At 43.5% G+C, this 24,274-nt stretch overlaps 1 protein-coding gene and 1 non-coding gene across 2 annotated transcripts; one reads left to right on the forward strand and one right to left on the reverse strand.

The window, feature by feature from the left end:
* Nucleotides 1–906: 906 nt before the first annotated feature.
* On the reverse strand, nt 907–9,252 carry PRMT5 (protein arginine methyltransferase 5). The gene is made up of 17 exons (XM_070426390.1): nt 9,122–9,252; nt 8,364–8,482; nt 7,976–8,061; nt 7,679–7,813; nt 7,179–7,291; nt 6,994–7,043; nt 5,910–6,073; nt 5,298–5,459; nt 5,050–5,127; nt 4,909–4,967; nt 4,703–4,825; nt 4,441–4,616; nt 3,289–3,398; nt 2,947–3,040; nt 2,662–2,778; nt 2,392–2,456; nt 907–1,439 (listed from the first exon to the last, which is right to left on the reverse strand). Exons 1-17 carry the CDS (start codon nt 9,229–9,231, stop codon nt 1,287–1,289), a joined length of 1,914 nt encoding a protein of 637 aa, XP_070282491.1. The 5' UTR covers nt 9,232–9,252; the 3' UTR covers nt 907–1,286.
* Nucleotides 9,253–9,567: 315 nt separating this feature from the next.
* TRNAR-ACG (transfer RNA arginine (anticodon ACG)) lies at nt 9,568–9,640 on the forward strand. Its single transcript has one exon. It is a non-coding gene; the product is annotated as a tRNA-Arg (tRNA).
* The last annotated feature ends 14,634 nt before the right edge of the window (nt 9,641–24,274 follow it).

Below are 24,274 nucleotides of genomic sequence, written 5' to 3' on the forward strand. Positions count from 1 at the left end.
ACCTGACCCTGCAAGGGTGAACTTGAGACAGTTTCTCAGGTGACTCCTTCCATGCAGCAGTCAGTCCTCTAACCAGAAAGGATGGTACTGACTTACGCCCACCCCCCAATCCCAAGACTTCCAAAAAGGTAGCTGGTTCTAACACCCAGAGAGCCAGAGTCAGGGGACCTATGTTCCAGCCTGGACTTGAATACTAACTTTATATTATTGTACCAACTTCAAATACCTCCTCTATAAAATGAAGAATTGGACTAGATGATCTCTTAGGACTCTTAACCCTATGATTTTATTCCAAAGTAATAGGTTGCCCTGGCTGGTGTTCTCAGTGGTTAGAGCATCAGCCTGTGCATTGAAGGGTCTGGGGTCTGATTCCTGGTCAGGAGCACATATCTGGTTGCAGGTATGATCCCTGTCCCTGTCATCTCACATGCTAGAGGCAAACAATCAATGTGTCTCTCACACATTATTTCTCCACCACCTCTCCTCCCCCCTCCTATTCTCTCTAAAAAAAATCAATGAAATAATATGTTCTGGTGAGGATTAACAAAACAACAAAAATAGGTGGCTTCTTGCTGGAGATGCCTGGACAGCTTTGTTTCTCTCTCAAGAGGTAACAAAGGTGTTTGGCAGTTCAGTAGCTAAGGAAGGTATAAGGAAAGCTGGCTTTATATACAACCCCATCTTTCTCTATGGTGGCAAATTATGCCTCCTCTCCAGACAAAAGCCTAATCACAGGTCCTAATAGACTAGACCTCTCTGTAGCTAATCAGAAAGACCTAGACCCAGAAGTCCCAGAGGCACCACTAAGCTTCTCAAATGGACACTCTTGGGTCTTGGATGAGGGCACAGATCTAAATATGTCTAGGTTTAAGTAAGGTTGGGAAAGAAGAGGCAGGGAGAGCAGGGTTGGAGCTGGAAAGGCCATAACTTCACTTTATTTGTGTTTCCTCCCACACAAAACAGAAAGAGAGATGATCAGGGAAAGGGCTGAAAATGTGTTCAATCTGCACGTTCTCAGGGCTGTTCCAGGGAGCGCTTGAGGCTGAGTGCCAGTTGGAGTAGCTTCAGATCTAGCACTAATTCCTCATGCCTTGGCCTGAAGTCTTCACAGATTGGTGGCTTGAGCCTTGTAATTAATTCTCCTTTGCCCACCTTGATTGTAAGGCAGGAAAACAGAGTGAAATGCTCCTCTGACGGTCTAGGGGAATCGCAGCCCACAGATGTAGTGCGCCTTCTGTGCTATAGGAGCAGAAGCCGAAGCCGCTTCCGGACATTTGCAGGCTTGGCTAGAGACCAATGGTGTATGAGCGGCCTGTGGGATTGTGAATAGCAGAACAGACTGGTGCTGTCACAGCCCACTCATACCACACCTTCTTGGAATTGCTGCATCGCCAGAAACGCACACAGATGGTTTGGCCTTCACGTACTGTAATGGGCTGCTGTAAGAAGAAAGATGGAATTTTAGGGTGCAGCTAATGAATTATATGTGGCAATGTATTGAGCTAGGTATGGAGATAAAGTGATAAAACATGACACCCCAACCCTCATAAAGTTTATCTGAAATCTATCAGAACAAATAATCAGAATTGAAAAACCAGACATTAAGCAAATAATCTAAAATGTGATCAGTGTGTGAACATGCACAGGGGGAATGCTAACTTAGTCTAGGACAGTGGTCGGCAAACTCATTAGTCAACAGAGCCAAATATCAACAGTACAATTGAAATTTCTTTTGAGAGCCAAATTTTTAAACTTAAACTATGTAGGTAGGTACATTGTTATTAACTTAATTAGGGTACTCCTAAGTCTTAGGAAGAGCCACACTCAAGGGGCCAAAGAGCCGCATGTGGCTCGCGAGCCGCAGTTTGCCGACCACGGGTCTAGGAGGTCAGAAAGTTATGACAAGAATGTTCAAGGAAGCCTAGAAAATAAGTTGGCTGGGTGAAGAAGTAAGCAAATAATTTTACAGGCAAAGGAGAAAGGTATGAAAGCCTGATACAGGAAAGAAGATGGTGTATCAGAGGAACCAAAAGCCATTCCACTGGACTGAAGCAATGTAAGCAAGGGGACAGTAGCTAGACAGGCAGGCTAAATCACACCAAGTCTTACAAGTAATGCTCAGGATTTTGACTGTTACCCTGAGGACAGTGGGAAGGGTTTTAAGCAGGAGAGAGATACAATCAAATTTGAGTTTTTAAAAGGTGATTCTTACTTAAGGTAAAAAATAGAAGAGCAGCTAGAGGAGACGTGGGGAAGCCATGGAGAAGGCCACTGCAGATATCCCAACATCTACAACTGGGATCCAAGCACGTGAGAGCAGTAGGACATGCTCTCCATACCCAACAGCTGAAGTTATCACTTAACCTATGGAGTTTTAAAGGCGATTCCTACCTTAATGGGAAAGAAGATGGGAAACCATGAGAACATCCCAGGAGAGTGAGTCTCTGGGCGGATACCTATGGGGACAAAATAATGAAAAATTGAGGTTCTCCATAACAGTGCTTTTTGACTAGGTTGAGAAGTTTCTGAATTACTTTGAAACAAGTAATCAAAGCTCCCCATTTCTGACTCCCGGGCTCCATGTAATTCTAAATGAAACATGTACATGAGCTGCCCAGATAGTACATGCTCACACCCCATCGTCCACTGCCCCAAACTCACTCAGAGTGATGTCCTGATAAAGCACAGTCTCAAAGTAGCCTGCAAAGCCATGCAGCACTGTATTCACCTCCACGGGAAACTCCAAGGTACAGTAGCGGTTGTTGTCAATCACAGGATCTGTCCGGGAAAAGTTGTGTGGGTGACAAAGGGCCAGAAGTCCTAGACAACTTGGTAAAGAGCAAGACCAAGGGAAGCTTAGACAAGGCAGACCCAGGCAGCAAGGGAAAAAACTAGGAGGGCGAGCTCTTATGCACCCAGTCAGAGGACAGACACACAGGAACCCACCTCTGTTGGGATGGCTGAAGGTAAAACAGGGCTGGGGCGCAGACAGCTGGTGAAAGTTGTGCAGTCGTACCACATAAGGCATCTCAAACTGGGCCTGACCCGAGAGACAGAGGGCAAGAACTGGAGAAAATAGGTCAGAGGTGCCTACTTCCTCAGGGAAAGAAGCTCAAGTCTGAGGGACATGGAAAAGAATGAAAACAAACTTTCATTTCGACCACTTTCCCACATCCCCAACTCCTCCTCTATCTCACCATCTTCTGCGGAGGAATAAAATAATTGGTGCTAATGTAAAAAAATAAAGAACTAAAGAGAGGAGTCCTCCAGAAGAGAGTGTTTTTTTACCTCAGGGTCACGGTCCTTTTCCCGACAGGCTCGGACCTCATTGTACAGCTTGGAGGAGGAGATAGGGGCCAGAAAGGAGGTGTACTCCCCAGGGATGCTCACACCGTCATCTGCAGTGCAGGAGGGCTACATTAGTTCCAAAGAGATGGAAATGGTATATCTGTACGAACTGAAAGCTCAAACTCACACATCCAAACAGACCCAGGCAGCTCAATGTTGTCACATCCCCAGGCCAACCGCTCCCAACTCCTGTCACAGGGGATTCCACTTCCGGGTTAATTTACAGAGTCACACAAGGTTAAAACTGCCCTGGCCAGTTCCACTCAATGATTAGAGCATCGGCCTGCAATCAAATGGTCACAGGTTTGATTCCTGGTCAAGGGCATGTACCTGGGTTGCAGGTTCGATCCCAGGCTCTGATATGGGCATGGCACATGCAGGAGGCAATCAATGCCTCACATCAATGTTATTCATTCTCTCTCTCTCTCTCTTTCTCTGTCTCTCCCCCCGCCCCCATCCCTCCTTCCCACACTCTCTTAACAAAAAACAATGGAAAAAATACACTCAGGTGAGAATGAACAAACAACAACAAAACCACCCTGGAAGGAACCTAAGATATTCTAAATGAGTGCTAACTTTTGTGAGGTCACAAAACTCTTTGAGATCTTGATGAAAACTAAGCCAAAGGTACATATCACAGCAACTCAGGTAAGACCACAGACCTCAGATTAAGTGTCTCTGCTCTAGTCTATTCCCCTCATTTTATTTTTAAGTGTTTTTATTGATTTTAGAGAGAAAGGAAGGGAGAGGGAGAGAGAAACATTGATCCCAACCGGGGATCAATCCTGCAACCTGGGTATGTGTCCTAACTGGGAATCAAACCAGCGACCTTTCAATGCACAGGACAACACTCAACCAACTGAGCCACACCAGACAGGGCTACTACCCTCATTTTATAGATGTGAACACTGAGATTCAGAGAGATTACTTCATTTCCTTAGGGCACTGGCCCAAGTCCAACCCCTCCTCCCCCTAAACTCTGTAACCTCCTCTTAGGTTGCTGTCTCACCCAATCCGCCATTCCCCCATCCCCACAGCCTTCCCAGTTGATAACCCGATCCCCTTACTCAGTACACCCCAGCTTGGAGGCACCTTTTAGGAAGTGCTGGGCTCCATCTAGGCACTCAGGTGACAGTTCATTATCAGCAAAGGAGCCCAGAAGCTCACTGACAATGATGTCTGCTTTCTCTGGAGCCACCCATTCCCGCATGTCCGACGACACTACTGTCACCTGGCTTCCCCATTCTTCAAATTGCCAGTTTTCTAGTCTAAAACAGAGATGATACAAGTAAGGACACTAATAAGAAAAACTGACATTGGGGACAAACTTCCCAGCAAGAGCGTTGCTACTCACGTCACCACAGCATTAGGGTTCTTCTCCACGGCATACAGCTTTATCCGCCGGTCAGCCTGCTTGGCTGCCCGCAGGGAAGCGTTCACCAGAGGACCCCGGCCTGCTCCCAGCACCATCAGCACCCTAAGAAAGGGGTAGAGTTAAGCTGACTCAGCATATAGAGAAGTAGGCACACAAATCTCCAGGATTGTGGGAAGGCTACTCACTGAACATTGGTGTCTTTCTCTTCATCTGGCACTCGGTCTAACAGACATTTATAAATGGCCTGGTGGGAAAGGAGAGAAGACCTCATGTCTATAATCCCATTCCGGACCTGTGCTTGACCCAATCTTGGACCCACACTGTACCTGCTGGTATTGAGAGTATTTGATGGGGTCCTTTTCAAATACTTCATATGTCTGAGATTCGAGATTGTCCATCAGGGGCTGATGAATGAGGGGAAATAGGCAAAGTAAGTTAGCCAGTTTCTGGCAAGAATAATGGACCAGATTACTAAAACCTTCCCCCCATTGTTGCCGGAGCTTTGGCAGGATTTTAAAACACCTACTTTCAAGAGACATTCCCCACCCCACCCACAACCTCCCTCCAGACCTACCTGGAGTGGGGACTGCAGATAGTCTTCATAGCCCTTGGCAAAGAGTTCATAGGCATTGGGGGGAGGGCGGTTCTGGCTTAAGTATTCCAAATACTGGAGGTAGGAGCAGAACTCCTTCTCTGAATGGTGGTTGGTGCCTGTGATGATGAACTGCACCTCCAACTGTGAGAGAAGTCAGCCCATCAGATACAGTCCTTACACCAAGATTCTGGATATTATTATGGCTTATGGCCAGAGTCCTAGCATAAAACGAGTCCCAGCAGTTCTCCAAATACCAACAAAAGCAGCATAATGCTTCAATGAACTTAACTTACAAAGCCTTCCTATACCATATAAGCATCAGCCTGGCTCAAAGAGCCCCATGAATCCTTGCTGTAACTTCTTAAGTGAAACCTTCTGAAAGGTTCTCTTGAGAGCTGGTAACTTTTCAAATGTTTCTGGGGCTTCCACTGCCATTTGCCTTTTTCCTCTCAAAACCCCCAACTTTGCTGAAATCGTTCTCCAGAAACCAGAGAGGAAAGGAGTCAGCCCCACAGGAAAAAGAGCATCACACATATGGGAATAAGGCAAAAGGACTCACTGGAGAACCTTTAGAACCATTCTACCACCCACCTTGAGCAGCCGGAAGATCAGCCTCTGGTGCATCTTAGAAAGAACAGGAAATCCCTTCTTATTGGTTAGGAAAATGCTGGTGGGAAGAATGGCTGCTTTGATGGGCTCCCCAAGCCAACGATCAATGACATGATTAGATGGGAGGTCAGCTCCAATTTCAAGAGCTACACAGGGAAAAGAAAGACCTGTGAACTACTGCTAGACAAGAAGCCTTTTCTTGCTCTTTAGTGCAAGATCTATTTACTCCTTAAAAGCAAGGAAGCCTCGCCCGACGGGTGTGGCTCAGTGGTTGAGCATTGACCTAGGAACTAGGAGGTTATGGTTCGATTCCCAGTTAGGACACATGCCTAAGTTACGGGCTCAATCCCCAGTGTGGGGCATGCAGGAAGGAGGCAGCCGATCGATGATTCTCTATCATTAATGTTTCATCTCTATCTCCCTTATCTCCAAAATCAATAAAAAATACATTAAAGCCGAAACCGGTTTGGCTCAGTGGATAGAGCGTCGACCTGCGGACTGAAAGGTCCCAGGTTCGATTCCGGTCAAGGGCATGTACCTGGGTTGCGGGCACATCCCCAGTAGGAGATGTGCAGGAGGCGGCTGGTCGATGTTTCTCTCTCATTGATGTTTCTAACTCTCTATCTCTCTCTCCCTTCCTCTCTGTAAAAAATCAATAAAATATATTTAAAAAAAAATACATTAAAAAAAAAAAAAGGCAAGGCAGCTTTGGCTGGTTGCTCAGTGGTTAGAGCGTCAGCCTTTGGAATGTAGGTCCGATACACTTAGTTGCAGGTTCTCCAGCCCCAACTGGGCGCATGCGGGAGGCATCCAATCAATGTATCTCTCTAATGACAGTGTTTCTCTCTCTCCCCCACCCGCTTCCTCACTCCCTTCTATACTCTCTAAAAATCAATGGAAAAAATATCCTTGGGTGAGAATTTAAATAAATAAGTAAAATAAAAGCAAGGCACAATGAGGCACAGAAAAAGAGCAAAACTTCCCAGCAGCCAAGTCTACATGAAACTCCTGATTCTTATTCCAGGTCAGAAAAGGGATACCTATCCTAGGATCTTCATGAACTTACCCACCGCAATCCTCTTGCTATAGTCACATAAGGTCCGGAAATTGTGCCACCTGTCCAGAGTCAAACACAGAAAAATACTGTCAAATATGGCCCACCATACCTCAAGGAGACCATCCTATGGGTTCCATCCTGTACTTCCCTTAACCCTCCCCTTTGCCCTGGCACAGCAGCAAAAGGAGACATACCACATCCATGTCTTCTCCTCTCCACTGTACTCCTCTGTGTGTGCAGCTGGTGCATTCTCAATTATATCATCTCTCAGGTCCTCTGGTGCCACCAATGGTACTCGCATCCAGAACTGTATATGAACAAGTACCCTACTTAGAATTTGTTGGGTCTAGAAAGCTTCTCTCAATTCAAAGCCTTTAATCCAGACCTCAAGTTAATCCATTTATATGCTTTCCCCAACATTGTGATTACATGTACATGTACATGTAGCTTGTGTACATTATATCCTTATATAAATATCAGCCTTGTCCTATATTTCAACCGTAAGTTTCTGGGAATAATTTTATATTCTTTATCTTTTATCAATCTCTGCTCACCACTTTTAGACAGCGGCAAGTAGTACTGACATTTCAGTTCTTGCCAAATGTACCCCTTAATGACTGGCTAGGAACAAGAAGGTACGTAGCACACCCAGACTAACGTAATATGCAGCAGGAAAGGAGGCCCTCAGCCATACCATGGAGGAGTGGTGGCCAGTGTGGATGTGGTTGGTCAAAATTCTGGCCAGGTTTGTGTTATCTTCCTGATTTAGTGGCAGCAAGAAAGCTGGAAGACCTAAATACGCTCCAAAATTGAGCTCCTGTAACATGGCCTGGAATGGAGATCAAGAGGAAAAGGTTAAGAGTTTGCAACCCAAATAGTTTTAACTGCATTATATCAGTTACTGAGTTTCGGGGGTAAAAACTGTTTTCCCCATCCAGCTTTGTTACAAACCTGATCTTTAGAAAAATCCAGAGAAGTCAAATAATCTTACCGCCTCGGAGTTCCTGCGGATCTTCTCCACCTTTGAGTCTGGACGAATCCATGGAGAAAGCTTTCCCACAATCAGGGTATTCCAGTCTGCACTCCCCCACCCAGGAAAGACAAAGATTGAGTGAGGTTAGGCACTGTACTCATTCAATTTCTAGTTCTTAACAGGGAATAGAGATGAGAGACAAAGACTTTTTCTATCACAGGTACGGGATAGCCTGATGCAGATTAGGAAACGAGGGCTTTTAGCAGGTAAGCAAGGAGAAAAAGAATTATCCATATCCCAGGGACTACTCAATATAGCTAAGCCGGGAAAGAAGGATGAGGGCTCCGCTAAAGCAGAAGTTGTGAACGGCCTCCGGGAATTAAGGGTTATATGGGATGCTCCCTACCCCTTCCTGACAGCAGTAGGTCTGATCGTGTCTGGGGGCCCGGTCGATGCTTAGCAGGTTCCTGAGTGAACTCCCTCTTGAAACGCGGGTGGAAGACAGGCATGCAGAGGAAATCAAACCTACAACCGTGACAGACCCAGCGTCGTCATGTAAAGAGCAGCAGTGCCCGGAGGTCCAAGCAACTGGATTAGGCTATGGATCCTGCACAACCCTTTCGGCCGCCATCATCCCTCAGCGGACTCAGTTCGGCCCACCTCGGGGCACTGTGCCCCAACACCTCCACACACAGCCATGGAAGAGACGAGTGAGGAGAAAAGATGAGCATCCACACCAGGTGGATTTCCTACTCCTGCCACTGGTTTTCCAGGACTGCCACATCCAGACCCACCCCAGTACTGCCCATGCCGCCCCCTTAACGGTTTGCCTCTTCTCTCCCGAGCCCCTTAACACTTCCTCCCACTTTCAGACACTAATTCCGCTCTTCGGGGCCCTTGGAGGGCTGTACGCCCCTTTTTTGAGTTTACCAGGCAACTCCCCCGACTTTTGGACTTAGTGACCACACACCCAGTAAGTTGTTTTTTTTCTAACACTCCAAGGCCCGAGGCTTCCCTCCCCAAGGTGTCCTGGTGCCCACCCACCCGCAGCCCATCTCATTCACTCCGACCCCTTCACCCCTGCCTCTCGGGGAGGACTAGTCTGCCTCTCTCCGCCCTCGAGTTCGGACCCCGCATTCCGCCCGCGGAGGTCCGGGCCCTCACCCCTGCTTGGCCACAGCCCCCAGTGTGTCAGCTATTTCGGGGACGCAATTCAGGTCCCTGCCGCTGGACACGCGGCTCCCACCGGCAGCTCCAACCGCCATCGCCGCCATCTTTTCCCTCGCCTAGTCCACGCCGGGATTCCTTAATACTAGCAGCCAATCACAAAGCCGGGAGGGGAAAGAGCCCCCGGAAGGCGGGACGAGTCGCCCTAACAACCAGAGCATCTTCCCCGGCTCCAGCGGCCCTTCCGGCCAATCCGCGGGCTGTACAGTGACGTATTGCGTGGCTCCGGAACATTGACCAATCTCAGGGTCTAGTTCGTGACGAGCTTCAGTCTCCCATAATGCCTCAACAATTCGCAGAATGTCGTTGAGAAACTACACGTCCCATGAAACCCTGCAATATGAGCTTGAAGTACTGTCACCGAAGCGAGCTCGATTGTCTGAGGGCCAGTGGCGCAATGGATAACGCGTCTGACTACGGATCAGAAGATTCCAGGTTCGACTCCTGGCTGGCTCGGAAAGACAAACAGTTCATTATTGCAACTAAGCGATAATTCCTTATTGCTCTAAAGTCTCCTTATTATTATTATTTTTTTATATTAATGTTCCCTCTATCTTCTCCCCCATTTTCAGGACTTAAATTGATTGAGTTCTGTGGCCATCTTATGTCAGCTTTTCCCGTTACCTAATTCAAAGATGGTTCATGTGTAATTACTTACATCCGAACCTGGGTTAATGGCTGGTGCTCTTAAAATAGGCTTTGTATGGGCCTTAGTGTGTTAGTGTAAATAAATTGTGGCAATTCAGTCACTAGATACTCCAAGTGATTCTATATCTCAAACACAAAATTTAAATAAACACCTAAACACACATCCAAACACACACACGAAGATGGAAAAAAGAAATGCACGGTGAGCAACTACAGTAGAAAGGAGTCATGAACAGCCTGGCAGAGGCCTGAGAGAATCTCTACATTTTCTTTTGTCAATACCTGATAGAGGGATGGAAAAGAAGGAAAGGAATGAAGAAAGGAAAGACATAGGGAGGAGAAAGGGAATACCTGAAGGCAGGGAGCCCAGAGGAGCTGAGGCCTGGCAGCGGTGATGGGAAGGAGAACACAAAGCCCTAAGCGGGAGGCAATGACAGAACTTAGGGACCGACAGGCAGAGAGACAGGAGAAAGAGAATTCTAGGGGTGATGCCCAGGGTTCTGTGCTCTCTGTGAGACAAGAAATGAAACCGTTCCGAGAGAATATAGGTTATGGGTTTGGAACTGCCGAATTTGACCTCTAGGGGGCGCTGTACAATAGTTGGATGAACAGTGACCTGAACCAGACAAAACTTGGAAATCGCCAGAAGAGGTAGTGAATGAAGCCAAGAGACCGAATGAAATCACCATCGCCCGAGGAGGACAAAGTCCTGGGAAACAAGGGAAGGGTGTGGGTAGGATAAGCAATAAGGACCCCTGGGTGCAATATAAGTATCCCAAAAGGATAAAAGTCCAAAAGCCCAAGAACTAAGAAGATGCCTATGAAGCCAAAGGGGGTTGGAGATGCTTTTGTTCCATCTTAGTCTTCATTCAGTTCCTGCAGTTTATTATTATTATTATTATTATTATTATTATACTTTATTCCTTAGAACAGTTTTAGATTTACAGAAAAATTGAGCAGAAAGTACAGCAAGTTCCCATATGCCACCCTACAGCTTTCTCTACCTTTTTTCTGTTTTGTTACTGATTTTAGAGGGAAAAGGAGAGAAATATTGATTTGTTGTCCCACTTATTTATGCATTCATTAGTTGATGTTTTTATATGCCCTGACTGGGGACCAAACTCACAACCTTGGCATATTGGGATAATGCTCTAACCAACTGAGCTACCCTGCCACTGAAGCTTTCTCTATTATTAAAATCTTAACATCACTATAGTACATTTATTACAACTCATGGACCAATATTGAAAACATTATAAGCGAAAGTATATAGTTTATTCAGGTTTCCTTAGTTTTTACCTAACGTCCTCTTTCTGTTCCATCCCATCCAGGATACCACAGTACATACAGTGGTTGTTTCCTTAGGTTCCTCTGGGCTGTGACAGTTTCTCAGATATTCCTTGTTTTTGATGACTTTGAGGAGTACTGGTCAGATATTCTCCTCTATTGGAATTTGTCTGATGGTTTTATCATGATTAGACTGGGATTATGGATTTAGGGGAGGAAGGTCATAGAGATAAAGTGCCATTTTCATCACATCATATCAAGAGTACATACTATGGACATAATTTATGACTGTTGATACTGACCTTTATCACTTGACAGAATTATACTCCCCTCTTCCCTCTTCCATCTTCCACTCTTTGGAAGGAAGTCATTATGTGCATCCCACACTTCAGCAGTGGAGAGTTACACTCCCCCTCCTTTAGGGTGGAGTGTCTACAATATTTATTTGGATTCTTCCCGGCAGGTCTTATGAGTAGGTGGTCGTCCACAGGAAGTGGGTGAGTGCTCCGCTGACATTTTCAGAAGTATAAAAGAGTTGTTGAGGACGCTTGCTTGTTCTCTGCCCCAGCTGTGACCAACCAAACTGCATTCACAGAAGACTTAGTAAATGTTGTTTCTTCTTTAGAAGCTGATTATCTGGGTTGTGGACCATCTGTGCTCCTGGCATCTTCCTCTTCATGTCAAGCTGGCTGCTCTGTTGGTTGTTAACTAACCCATCCATGGGTGAGAGAGAGAGAGAGAGAGGAAAATCTATAAAACAATAATGTCAGCTTTGCCATCAATTAAAATAATTTTCTAAAGGATTTGTGTAAAAAGAGCCTAGAATTTATGACTATCCTTTAAAGTAAGTTTAGATGGGCTGAATTTCATTTGTCTGTTATGTCTTTGCTTTTTCATTTAAAATGGCCTCAGCTATATGGCAAGCATAATGTTGAACAATTCCCAGTAATTCCATACCACACTGCTCTTCACCTTTCTTACAGCAGTTTCTTGTGTCTTAAAAAAAAACAAAAAACACCCAGCATGTACTGTGGGTCTGCCTGTAATAGCAGGAAAGGACTGAAGAAGAAATAGAGAACCTTGTAAAGGACTCTTCCAAGGTATAAAGTCAAAGCTGGTGACGTCTACCTATGCTCTGCTGTGTCTGCTCTGCCCTGCATGCTGCACTCTTGTGCCCAGAAGCATGGGAATCACTGTTATACTCCTACCCTGGATGTAGGCCTCGGCTGGGATGAAGATAGAGAAATGATAGAACAAAAGGGCAAATACCCTGGGTGAGAAATAATGTTACTTCCTCCAACAGGAGCCAGTGACCAACAGACCAGAACACTGGAAACTCCTGTAAGGGAAGGAGTACCCACTGCCAGACCATCTTCCAATGGGCCTGCCACATTCCTCACCTCCAAGCCTTCTACCTGAGCTTGTTTTTAGGTAAACACCCCCAGCCCATTGTAAACCCTCCTTTCATCTTCTCTTGTGCTGCCCTCCTCCCTCAGCACTTACCTCCCTCCCCAAGGCCACCTTCACTCACCTCTGTGCCTGCCCAGCCAGCGAAATTCTTCAACATCAAAATAATGGCCCATCTGACCCTCCTACTGCTTCAAATTGCTGCTTCATAATCAAGGCTGCCCTCCAGCCACAAAAGTGGCAGAGTTACTGAGGCAAAATAATCTGTGCTGATTTGCATTCTCTTCCTTGTCATCTTCTATTATATGGCATTTATCTGTCAAATAGAAAGTGGAAACTGTTCTAGAACAGAAAAAGATGGAAAACTACATAATTTGTTTATGAAGCCAGAATATACCTAATATAAAAATCTGTCAGCCCTAGCCGGTTTGGTTCAGTGGATAGAGCATCGGAATGTGGACTGAAGGGTCCCAGGTTCCATTCAGGTCAAGGGCACATGCCAGGGTTGTGGGTTCGATCCCCAGTAGGGGGCATGCAGAAGGCAGCCAATCGATGATTCTCTCTCATCATTGATGTTTCTATCTCTCCCTATCTGAAATCAATCAATCAATCAATAAATTAATTAATTAAAAAAAAACTATCAGAAATTGTACCCCCCCACACACAAATCTATAGATCAGTCTCACTTATGAATATAAATGCAAAATCCTAAAATATTTAAGATTAACACATAAGCCGGAACCGGTTTGGCTCAGTGGATAGAGCGTTGGCCTGTGGACTGAAAGGTCCCAGGTTCGATTCCGGTCAAGGGCATGTACCTGGGTTGCGGGCACATCCCCAGTAGGAGATGTGCAGGAGGCAGCTGATCGATGTTTCTCTCTCATCGATGTTTCTAACTCTCTATCTCTCTCCCTTCCTCTCTGTAAAAAAATCAATAAAATATATTAAAAAAAAAAAAAAAGATTAACACATAAAAGTCAACAGTATATTAAAATATAATTATATACAACAATCAATTAGGGTTTATTCCAGGAATTAATACAAGGTTAGATATTAGAAAATTTATTTATGCAATACATCAAAAATAAACCAAACCAAAACATTTTGCTAATTTAAAAAAATATATTTTTTGTTGATTTCAGAGAGGAAGGGAGAGGGAGAGAGAGAGAGAAAAATCAATGATGAGAGAGAATCACTGATTGGCTGACTCCTGCACACCCCCTACTGGGGATCGAGCCCACAACCCATACATGTTCCCTTGACCAGAATCAAAACCAGGACCCTTCAGTCCACAGGCTGATGCTCTGTCCACTGAGCCAAACCGGCTAGGGCCAAGCTGATAATTTTTAATAGCCATCAAATAGAAGATGGCAAGTTAATTCCATTTTCCATAAACATTCTTCATATTCTTCATATATAAATACATGTATGTTTATATATGAAGTCAACAATTTATGAAAAGATAAAATAAAACAAGACTATCTAGTCTCATCACTGTATTTAATATTCTGCAAAATTCAATACAATAAGACTGGAAATTTAAAAAGAGGGGGTTATAACTTTTGAAAAGAGAGTGGCAAATTTGTCATTGTTTGCAGATGATATGTTGTATACATAGAAAATTCATGAGAATCAATTCTAAAATAATGAGAATTAATAATAGAATTCAGAGATGTCACTCGATATAAGACAAATATAAAACATATTTGTAGCCTTCTTATATACTAAAATATAATCAATTAGAGGGCATAATTAATAAAAAAAAATATCCTGCCCTGGTGGGTTTGGTTCAGTGAATAGAGTGTCAACCCATAGTCTGAAGGGTTCTGGGTTCCATTCCAGTAAAGGGCATGCACTCCAGCTGAGAGGCAACCAATCAATGTGGCAGACACATCAATGTTTCTCTCTCTTTCCCCTCACCTCCTTTTCACTCTCTCTAAAAATCAATGAAAAAAATATCCTCAGGTGAAGATTAAAGTTTTAAAAATCCCAATAACATAATAGTTAAGATCACAGCTGGTGAAGCCAGATGTCCTGTTCATTCATTTACTAACCATGTGAACTGAACCCCTCTGGACTGTGTCCTCATCCACAAAATAAGAATGTAAATCTCGTAGAGCTGTTTGAGGATTAAATTAGTTAACACAGTAAAGCATTTAGAACCTACCCTGCACAGAGTAATATTAGTATTTACTCCATTCACAGTGGTTACAATAACAGCACTATAAAAAACTTAACTGTGCCCTAGCCGGTTTGGCTCAATGGACAGAGTGTCAGCCTGCGGACTGAAAGGTCTCAGGTGCGATTCCGGTCAAGGGCATATGCCTGGGTTGTGGGCTCGATACCCCGTAGCGGGTGTGCAGGAGGCAGCCAATCAATGATTCTCTTTCATCATTGATGTTTCTCTCTCTCCCCTCTCCCTTCATCTATGAAATCAATAAAAAAAATATATATATTTAAAAAATGTTCCCAACATTTAAAAAAAAACAAAAACTTAGCTGTAACCTTACTGAAAAAATGTGAGGAACCTATGAAAGAAAATTATAAAATTTTGCTAAGATAAAATGGAGAGATAAGAAATATTCTTGCCCTAGCTGGTTTGGCTCAGTGAGTAGAGCGTCGGCCTTTGGACTGAAGGGTCCCGGGTTTGATTCTGGCCAAGGGCACATGCCTGGATTGCCGGCTTGATCTCCAGTGTGGGGCGTGCCAGGAGGCAGCCAATCAATGATTCTCTCTCATCATTGATGTTTCTATCTCTCTCTCCCTCTCCCTTTCCCTTCCTCTCTGAAATCAAATTAAAAAAAAAAAGAAAGAAAGAAAGAAAGAAATATTCTTGCCCTAACTGGTTTGGCTCAGTGGATAGAGCGTTGGCCTGCGGACTGAAGGGTCCCAGGTTCAATTCCAGTCAAGGGCATGTACCTTGGTTGCGGGCACATCCCCAGTAGGGGGTGTGAAGGAGGCAGCTGATTGATGTTTCTCTCTCATCAATGTTTTTAATTCTCTATCCTCTCCCTTCCTTTCTGTAAAAAACCAATAATATATATATATATATATATATATATATATATATAAATATTCTTAGAAAAAAATGAATCTTATTGACTCTTACATAATTAATTTCTCACTTTACCACATTCAATCACAATTCTTTTTTTTTTTAATATATTTTATTGATTTTTTACAGAGAGGAAGGGAGAGAGATAGAGAGCCAGAAACATCGATGAGAGAGAAACATCGACCAGCTGCCTCCTGCACATCTCCCACTGGGGATGTGCCCGCAACCCAGGCACATGCCTTTGACTGGAATCGAACCTGGGACCCCTCAGTCCGCAGGCCGACGCTCTATCCACTGAGCCAAACCGGTTTCAGCTCAATCACAATTCTAATGGGACCTTTTGTTATTTGATAAAATGATTCTACTGTTTATAGGTAATAAAAAGCAGACAAGAAAAGCAAAGAAAAAAATTAAAAACAGGAGAAAGGAGAGGAAATTTGCTCTCTATATTAAGCCCTTTACCTCAAACCCTTTATGAAAATTATGAAAATAAGCAATATATAACTAAATGAAGGCTTACAATGTGCAGTTGGCACAAGAATAGACAGAGTAAAAGAGCTAAACCAATAGCCTGGAAAAAAGGCTAGTTGTGTGTGTATGGGTGTATGATTAATTATATGAGCTCAACTTGTGATAATAACAGCTAACATTTATTGAGCCCTTATTTTTTTTCACTTTCTGTGAAAAACATTTTGCATTCACAAGAACCCTGAATCTTCACAAAAACCATGTGAGGTAGGAAGTGCTATCATCTATGGGTGAAGGAGCTAAGTCTTAAAGAGGTAAATGACTTGCCACCCTATACAGGATTTCATTTATTCTTTTTCTTTTTTTTTCAGTTTTATTTCAAGAAAAATGATTTTAAATATATAATGTTACATGCAATGAACCTTAATGTTTCAAGAAAAATTATCTTAAATATAGTAATGTTACATGCAATAAACATTAATATATCAAGAAAAACTTTTAAATATGATAATGTTACATGCAATAGACACCAATTATTTAAGAAAAATTATCTTAAATATAATACTAGAGGCCCAGTGCATGACATTCGTGTACTGGGGCAGGGAGTCCCTCAGCCAGGCCTGTGCCCTCTAGCAGTCCGGGATCCCTTGGAGGATGTCCCACTGTCAGCTTAGGCCCACTTATGCTGACAGTCAGACATCCCCTGAGGGGTCCTTAGCACTGCTGCAGAGGAAGGAGAGACTCCCACCATTGCTGCTGCACTCACCAGCTATGAGCCCAGCTTCTGGCTGAGCAGCACTTCCCCTGTGGGAGTGCACTGACCACCAAGGGACAGCTCCTGTGTCAAGCGTCTGCCCCCTGGTGGTCAGTGTGCATCATAGCGACCAGTTGTTCCACCATTTGGTCAATTTGCATATTAGGGTTTTATTATATAGGATACATGCAATAAACATTAATATTTCAAGAATAAAAGGATTTTAAGGATAACAATATTACCAAAACTGTACTAACATAGCCTGATAGCACAAAAGTTATAGGAAATATTAAAAAATCTGCAAATAACAGTATTACTTCTATTATATTCTAGAATATTTTCCCCCCTCTGGCTCTATTTTTGTTTATCAGTTTATGTTGCTCATTATATTCCACAAATGAGTGAGATCATATGTCATTTATCTTTGTCTGACTTGCTTATTTCACTTAGCATGATGTTTTTAAAGTCTATTTTGTTGGATATGAATATTGCTACTCCAGCTTTTTTTTTTCTTTTCCATTTACATGGAAAATTTTTTTCCATCCCTTCACTTTCATCCTGTGTATGCCTTTTGTTTTGAGGTGGGTCTCTTATAGATAGCATATAGTTGGGTCATGTTTTTGTATCCATTCAGCTACCCTACACCATTTGATTGGCGCATTTAATCCATTCACATTTAGGGTTATTATTGAGAGGTCCTTATTTACTAGAGGCCCGTTGCACAAAGAGATTTGTGCAATAGGCCTTCCCTTCCCCTGGCTGCCGGCACCAGTTTTCCTCCGGCACCTGGAACCCAGGCCTTCGCTCTGGACGGAGCCTTCAGCCTTTGCGGCTCTGAACAGAGCCTTCAGTCTTTGCTTGGCCACTTCGCCCCTACGTATGCAAATTAACCGCCATCTTTGTTGGGTTAATTTGCATACTCTCCTGATTGGCTAGTGAATGTAGCAGAGGGACGGTCAATTTACATGTTTGTCTATTATTAGGTAAGATAGTTATTTTAATTCTGTATGGTAGGTTTCTCTCTTCGTTTCTTTTTCTCAGCAATCCCTTTAGCATTTCTTGTAATGCTGGCTTGGTGGTGATGAACTCCTTTAGCCTTTCTGGGAAGCTCTTTATTTGACCATCTATTTTGAATGATAGCTTTGCTGGATATAGTAATCTTGGTCTCAGATGGTTGCTTTCCATTATCTTGAGTACTTCATGCCATTCCTTTCTGGCCTGTAGAGTTTCTGATGAGAAATCAGGTGTCAGCCTTATGGGGACTCCTTTGTAGGTAACAGTTTTCTTTTCTCTTGCTGCCTTTAAGATTCTCTCTCTGTCTTTAATTTTTGGCATTTTAATTATGATGTGTCTGGGCATGGGTTCTTCTTGTTTGGGGTTCTCTGTACCTCCTGAACTTGTGTGACTTTTTCCTTTACCAGGTTAGGGAAGTTTTCTACCATTATTTATTCAAACAACTTCTCTATTCCTTTCTTCCTTTCTGCCTCTTCTGGCACACCTGCTATTCTAATATTGTTACGTTTCACATTGTCCCACAGCTCCCTTAAGTTGTCCTCCTGTTTCTTTTTTTTAAATATATTTTTTATTCATTTTTACAGAGAAAAAGGGAGAGGGACAGAGAGTCAGAAACATTGATGAGAGAGAAACATCAATTAGCTGCCTCCTGCACGCCCCCCACTGGGGATGTGCCTGCAATCAAGGTACATGCCCTTGACTGGAATTGAACCTGGGACCCTTCAATCCAAAGGCTGACCTTCTATCCACTGAGCCAAACTGGTTAGGGCTGTCCTCCTGTTTCTTAATTGTTTTTTCGTTTTGGTTCTCTAATTGAGTGATATTTTCAACTCTGTCTTCTAATTCACTGATTCAATCCTCAGCTTCCCCTAATCAGCTTCGGGCTTAGGTCCCAGAGTTCTCAGTGGCACCCCCGCTCCTATACACAGCTGAAATACCTCTCTGGGACTTCAGTTGCCGTCTGTGGGTGCCCGGCCAGCCCTTTTGCATCTCCGCCCCTCCTACCAGTCTCTATGCGGTCTTCACCTTTGGTCCTTGGGCATCAGGGTTCTCTCCTGTGAGTTTTCCGTTGATTATTCAGGAAGCCTTTCTGTATTTCAGTCGTAATTCCAGCTTGTTCTGGGAGCATGTCCGTGCCTCCTCCTCCTACTCTGCTGCCATTTTGAGTCCTCCCCAACGCAGGAATTTGATGGGGTCAACACACCTGCTGAGTCAACTGACTGCAGAGACTTTGATCTTAACTTTAGATATATCATCTATAATTTCCCTTTTAGAAAACTATCGTGGACAATCTTCGCAAACGAGGACAAAGATTAATTAAGGGAAATGCTTAGTGTAGCATTTTTTTGTTATTACAAAAAATGTAAAACAAGTCGAATATTCTACCGGGATATAATTAAATAAATCATCCATGCAATTAAATCTTAAGCAGCCAGTAAAATCAATATTGTCAGAGAAAACTTAATAACATGGAGAAATGTTCGTGATATGCCATTAAGTGATGCAGATTACAAATTGTACATACGGAATGACCTCAGTATGTGGGGAAAAACCTGTATTTTCCAAATTTTTTATAATCATGTTTATATTATATGGGGAAAACATTTTTTTAAATGTGTACAAAATCTGTGGTTTCTGCATGGTCTTTCTGCTTAGTTACATCCTTTTTTTTAAGGATATGTGCCTTCTTTTATCTTTTTTTTTTTAGGTTTTTAAAATTGATTTTTTTCTTTTTTAATCCTCTCCCGAGGATGTTTTTCCATTGATTTTTAGAGACTGGAAGGGAGGGGGAGAGACAGAGAAAGATATCATGCCCTTGTGCCCTTGACCGGAATCCAACCCAGAACCCTTCAGTCTGCAGGAAGATGCTCTATCCATTGAGCCAAACTGGGTAGGGCTTAAAATTGCTTTTTAGAGAGAGAGGAAGGGAGAGAAAGAGAGAGAAACATTAATTGGCTGCCTCTCATAAACACCCGAACAGGTGATAGAGACCAAATCCTGGGCATGTGCCCTGACCAGGAATGGAACCAGTGACCTTTCAGTGCATGGGATGATGCACAACCAACTTAGCCACACCAGCCAGGGGGTCAGTTTTAATTTTTAATATGAGAATTATCACAGATAAAACTTACGTAAACAAAAGCTCTTTGGAGTCCTTAATAATCATTGAGAGTAAAAGAGTCCTGAGTCTAAAAAGGTTGAGAACACCTGCTTTACTAGGAGCTTCCCTCCTGAGCTTCTGCTGTTGTACATAGGATCAAACATACCTCCCAACCTTGTGATGGTAATTCAAGCCCAGCCATGAGCATGACAAGTACCTTGAATAAGTTGTAACAAAGTGTTGTGTGGATTTAAATGATAGGTGAGACCTTTTCTAGCTGGAATGATAATGGGGAAGCAGAACTTGAGGTGGACCTCAGAAATAATAGGACTTTTTAATATATATATATATATATTTCTATTGATTTCAGATAGGAAGGGAGAGGGAGTGATAGAAACATCAATGATGAGAGAGAATCATTGATTGGCTGCCTCCTCCACGCCCCCTACTGGGGATCAAGACCACAACCAGGCATGTGCCCTTGACCAGAATCAAACCTGGGACACTTCAGTCCACAGGCCTGCGCTCTATCCACTGAGCCCAAACCGTCCAGGGCATAATAGAACTTTATGAGCAGAAGAGTTCTTGTCAAGTGGATAAAATCTTAACAAGAACAGTAAAGCATGAAAAGGTGAGTTAATCCATGGAGGCAGTGGCAGAGGTAAGATGCCCATTGGCCACATTGGCTGGTCTCACTGGTGGCAGGACATTGGTGAGGTCATCTGGTTCAGGGCCTGATCCCAGCTCCTATGTCTCCAACTCCCTGCACTACTCACCACAGACGAGTATTTATGTTGTATTGCCGATGTACACGGGGGATAGCAGTTTCCAGTGGCAGGGACTGTCATCTGATGTGTGGGGCATATCCTTCCCAGAGTCAGGGATAATGAAATCAGTTAATATGCTGTTGCTTGGAGGGAAGTCTGCTTGGACCCAGGGCATCAGAGGGTCTCAGGACAGCAGGTTCTGGAGCCAGACTGCTTGTCATGCCAGGCCTCTTCAACGTAAAAGATTTGTGATGTTGCACAGGTTACCTCATCTTTCCACACCTTATTTCGTTTCTGTATCTGTAACATGGAGATGATAATAGTACTTACTTCAGAAGTTTGTTGTGATAATTAAATGACTTATTACATGCAATGTGTTTTCAAATCTGTCTGGTACCTAATAAAGTTTAAAATCTCTTGTCTTATGGAGAAAGTTTGCAACCAGGCCTGTTCCAGTCCAATGTAGCCCTTCTCTCCAGTGACCTAACTTATATCCCCAATTCAGTTTTTTTCTTTTTTTTTAATTAAATCTTTATTGTTCAGATTACATTTGTTCCTCTTCCCCCCCCACCCCCATAACTCCCCTCGTCCCAGTTCCCGCCCCACCCTCCGCCCTCACTCCCCACCCACTGTCCTCATCCATAGGTGCACGATTTTTGTCCAGTCTCTTCCCGTATCTCCCATTCCCCTTTCCCCCCCAAGAATAGTCTGTCCATTCCCTTTCTATGTCCCTGATTCATTATAATCACCAGTTCATTCTGTACATCAGATTATTTATTCACTTGATTCTTAGATTCACTTGTTGATAGATGCATGTTTGTTGTTCACAATTTGTATCTTTACCTTTTTCTTCTTCCTCTTCTTAAAGGATACCTTTCAGCATTTCGTATAATACTGGTTTAGTGGTGATGAACTCCTTTAGCTTTTCCTTATCTGTGAAGCTCTTTATCTGACCTTCAATTCTGAATGATAGCTTTGCTGGATAAAGTACTCTTGGTTGTAGGTTCTTGGTATTCAGCACTTTGAATATTTCTTGCCATTCCCTTCTGGCCTGCAAAGTTTCTGTTGAGAAATCAGCTGACAGTCGTATGGGTATTCCCTTGTAGGTAATTGTGTCTCTTTCTGTTGCTGCTTTTAAGATTCTCTCTTTGTCTTTTGCTCTTGGCATTTTAATTATGATGTGTCTTGGTGTGGTCCTCTTTGGATTCCTTTTGTTTGGGGTTCTCTGCGCTTCTTGGACCTGTAAGTCCATTTCTTTCACCAGGTAGGGGAAGTTTTCTGTCATTATTTCTTCAAATAGGTTTTCAATATCTTGCTGTCTCTCATCTTCCGGCACCCCTATAATTCTGATATTGGTGCGTTTGAAACTGTCCCAGAGGCTCCTTACACTATCTTCGTATTTTCGGATTCTTTTTTCATTTTGCTTTTCCGGTTGGGTGTTTTTTGCTTCTTCGCATTTCAAATCTTTGGCTTGATTCTTGTGCTCCTCTGGTCTGCTATTTGGTATAATATTCTTTATTTCAGTCCGTGTATGCTTACTTTCTAATTTCTTTATCGTAGCATCGAGGGTCTCATTAGTTTTCGTGAGGCTCTCCTCAAGTTTATAGCAAGCCCTCAAAATTGCGATTCTTAGCTCCATATCCTCCATTTCTGTCATGTTTTTTTGTCTCTGCATCTTTTATGCTTTCTTGGTGCACCCCCTTGTGGTCTTTGTGCGCAGTCTTGTTCTAGCCAAGCCTTAATTGTTGTAGTTAACACTAGAGGGATTTGACCACCAGGCCGACTGGCTGTAGGAATCAGCTGTGTGGAAAACGTCTGTCTTCTGGGGAGGCGCTAATCCAGCCTTTGCCTGAGGCGATCGGCAAATGGCTGTGCGCAGGGTTTGGGCGGGGCGGGATCAACAGTGCGGGCGGAGGGAGCAGTTATGGCCGCTCTCAGTCCCGTTCCCAGAGACTCTGCTTCTCAGAACCCCGGCAGCCGCTGCAAACCTCGAAGAGAAAGCTGCCCTCAGGTTCCAACTGATGCCGGATAATCCCGCTTCTCCCGTTTGAGTCTGGGACCCTAGAGACTTGCCCGGATCTGGAGCTCAGCGTCTGAGACTCACTCCCGACCGAAAACGACAACCGCGCCCTCAGCCACCAGCCCGCTTTCACGCGCACCTCGGTACCTTTGTATTTTCCACACTGCGCCTCCTCTGAGCCTCGGTTTGCTGTTCTTTTTCCTTCTAGTTGTAGAGTCTCTCTTCAGCCAGCCTTCCTGTGGTTCTGGGTGATGTCCGTTCCGTCTTTTAGTTGTATTTTTGAAATGGTTGTTTGCGGCAGCGGTCTCCGGTTTACCTACGCTGCCATCTTGGTCTCCAATCGGGGACAACGTTCTAACCAACTGAGCTACCTAGCCAGGACCACATTTTGAGATTTTTGATGTTCATTTTTCAGATGCTACTAACTACAAAGGGAAAATGTATTTTCATATATTAGGGAGATCTGGCAGTTACCACTTTACTGGGCCATCAAACTTAGCATAATTAATAGTGAAACATTCTGACCTGTTGTGGCTCTAGGGTGATGTAATGTGAAGTACATAATGTCATCCATTAAGTATTCTTTGCAAAAAAAATGTTTGCCCTGAATCTAATACAACCTGTAGATTTATTTCCACTTTGCAGGAAATGTAGGCTTATAGCAGTACTGTTTAACAGAACTTTTGGCAGTAATATAAATATTATATATCTGCATTATCTAATACAGTAACCATCAGCCTAGCAAAAGTTTAATTTTATTTTATTTTAATAAACTTCAATTTGAATTTAAATAGCCACATGTGGCTAGTGGCTACTATATTGGACAGAAGAGGAACAAGTTAACCACTACAGGAAATAATTACACAATGGGACATTCTACAAGGTAACACACCTTGAGTTTTCAGAAAGTCAATTTTATTATTTTTTTAAGTGGTATATTTACACAATGGAAGGAACCCTTAATTTATGTGACAGCATGGATGGACTTGGAGATTATTATGCTAAGCAAATAAGCCAGACAGAGAAAGACAAATACGATATGATCTCATTTATATTTAGAATCTAATAAACAAAATAAACTGACAAACAAAATAGAAGCAGAGGCATGGATATATGGAACAAACTGATCAGAGGTCAGAGGGGAGGGGAGTGGGGGAAACTGGATGAAAGAAGGTGAAAAGATTAGCCAAAGAACATGTGTGCATAGCCCATGGACACAGCAATAGTGTGGTGAGGGTCAGAGGGAGGGTGGGTGGGAGCTGGGTGGAGGTGGGTAAAGTGGGGAGAAACAGAGGACATCTGTAATAATATCAAAATAAATAAATAGCCCTAGGGCCTCGCTGGTTTGTTCAGTGGTTAGAGAGTCACCTGGTGGACTGAAGGGTCATTGGTTCGGTTCCGGTCAACAGCACATAGTATCTCAGCTACAGGCTCGATCCCCAGCCCCATTGGGTTGGGGCACGGGGCGGGAGGTAACCGATCAATGTTTCTCTTTCTCTGTCTCTCCCCTCTCTTCCACTCTCTCTAAAAATCAATGGAAAAGAAAATATCCTCAAGTGAGAACAAAAA

Source organism: Myotis yumanensis, unplaced genomic scaffold, assembly GCF_028538775.1.
Source record: "Myotis yumanensis isolate MYYU_CA2020_CCGP unplaced genomic scaffold, mMyoYum1.0.hap1 SCAF_1, whole genome shotgun sequence".
Classification (NCBI taxonomy): Eukaryota; Metazoa; Chordata; class Mammalia; order Chiroptera; family Vespertilionidae; genus Myotis; species Myotis yumanensis.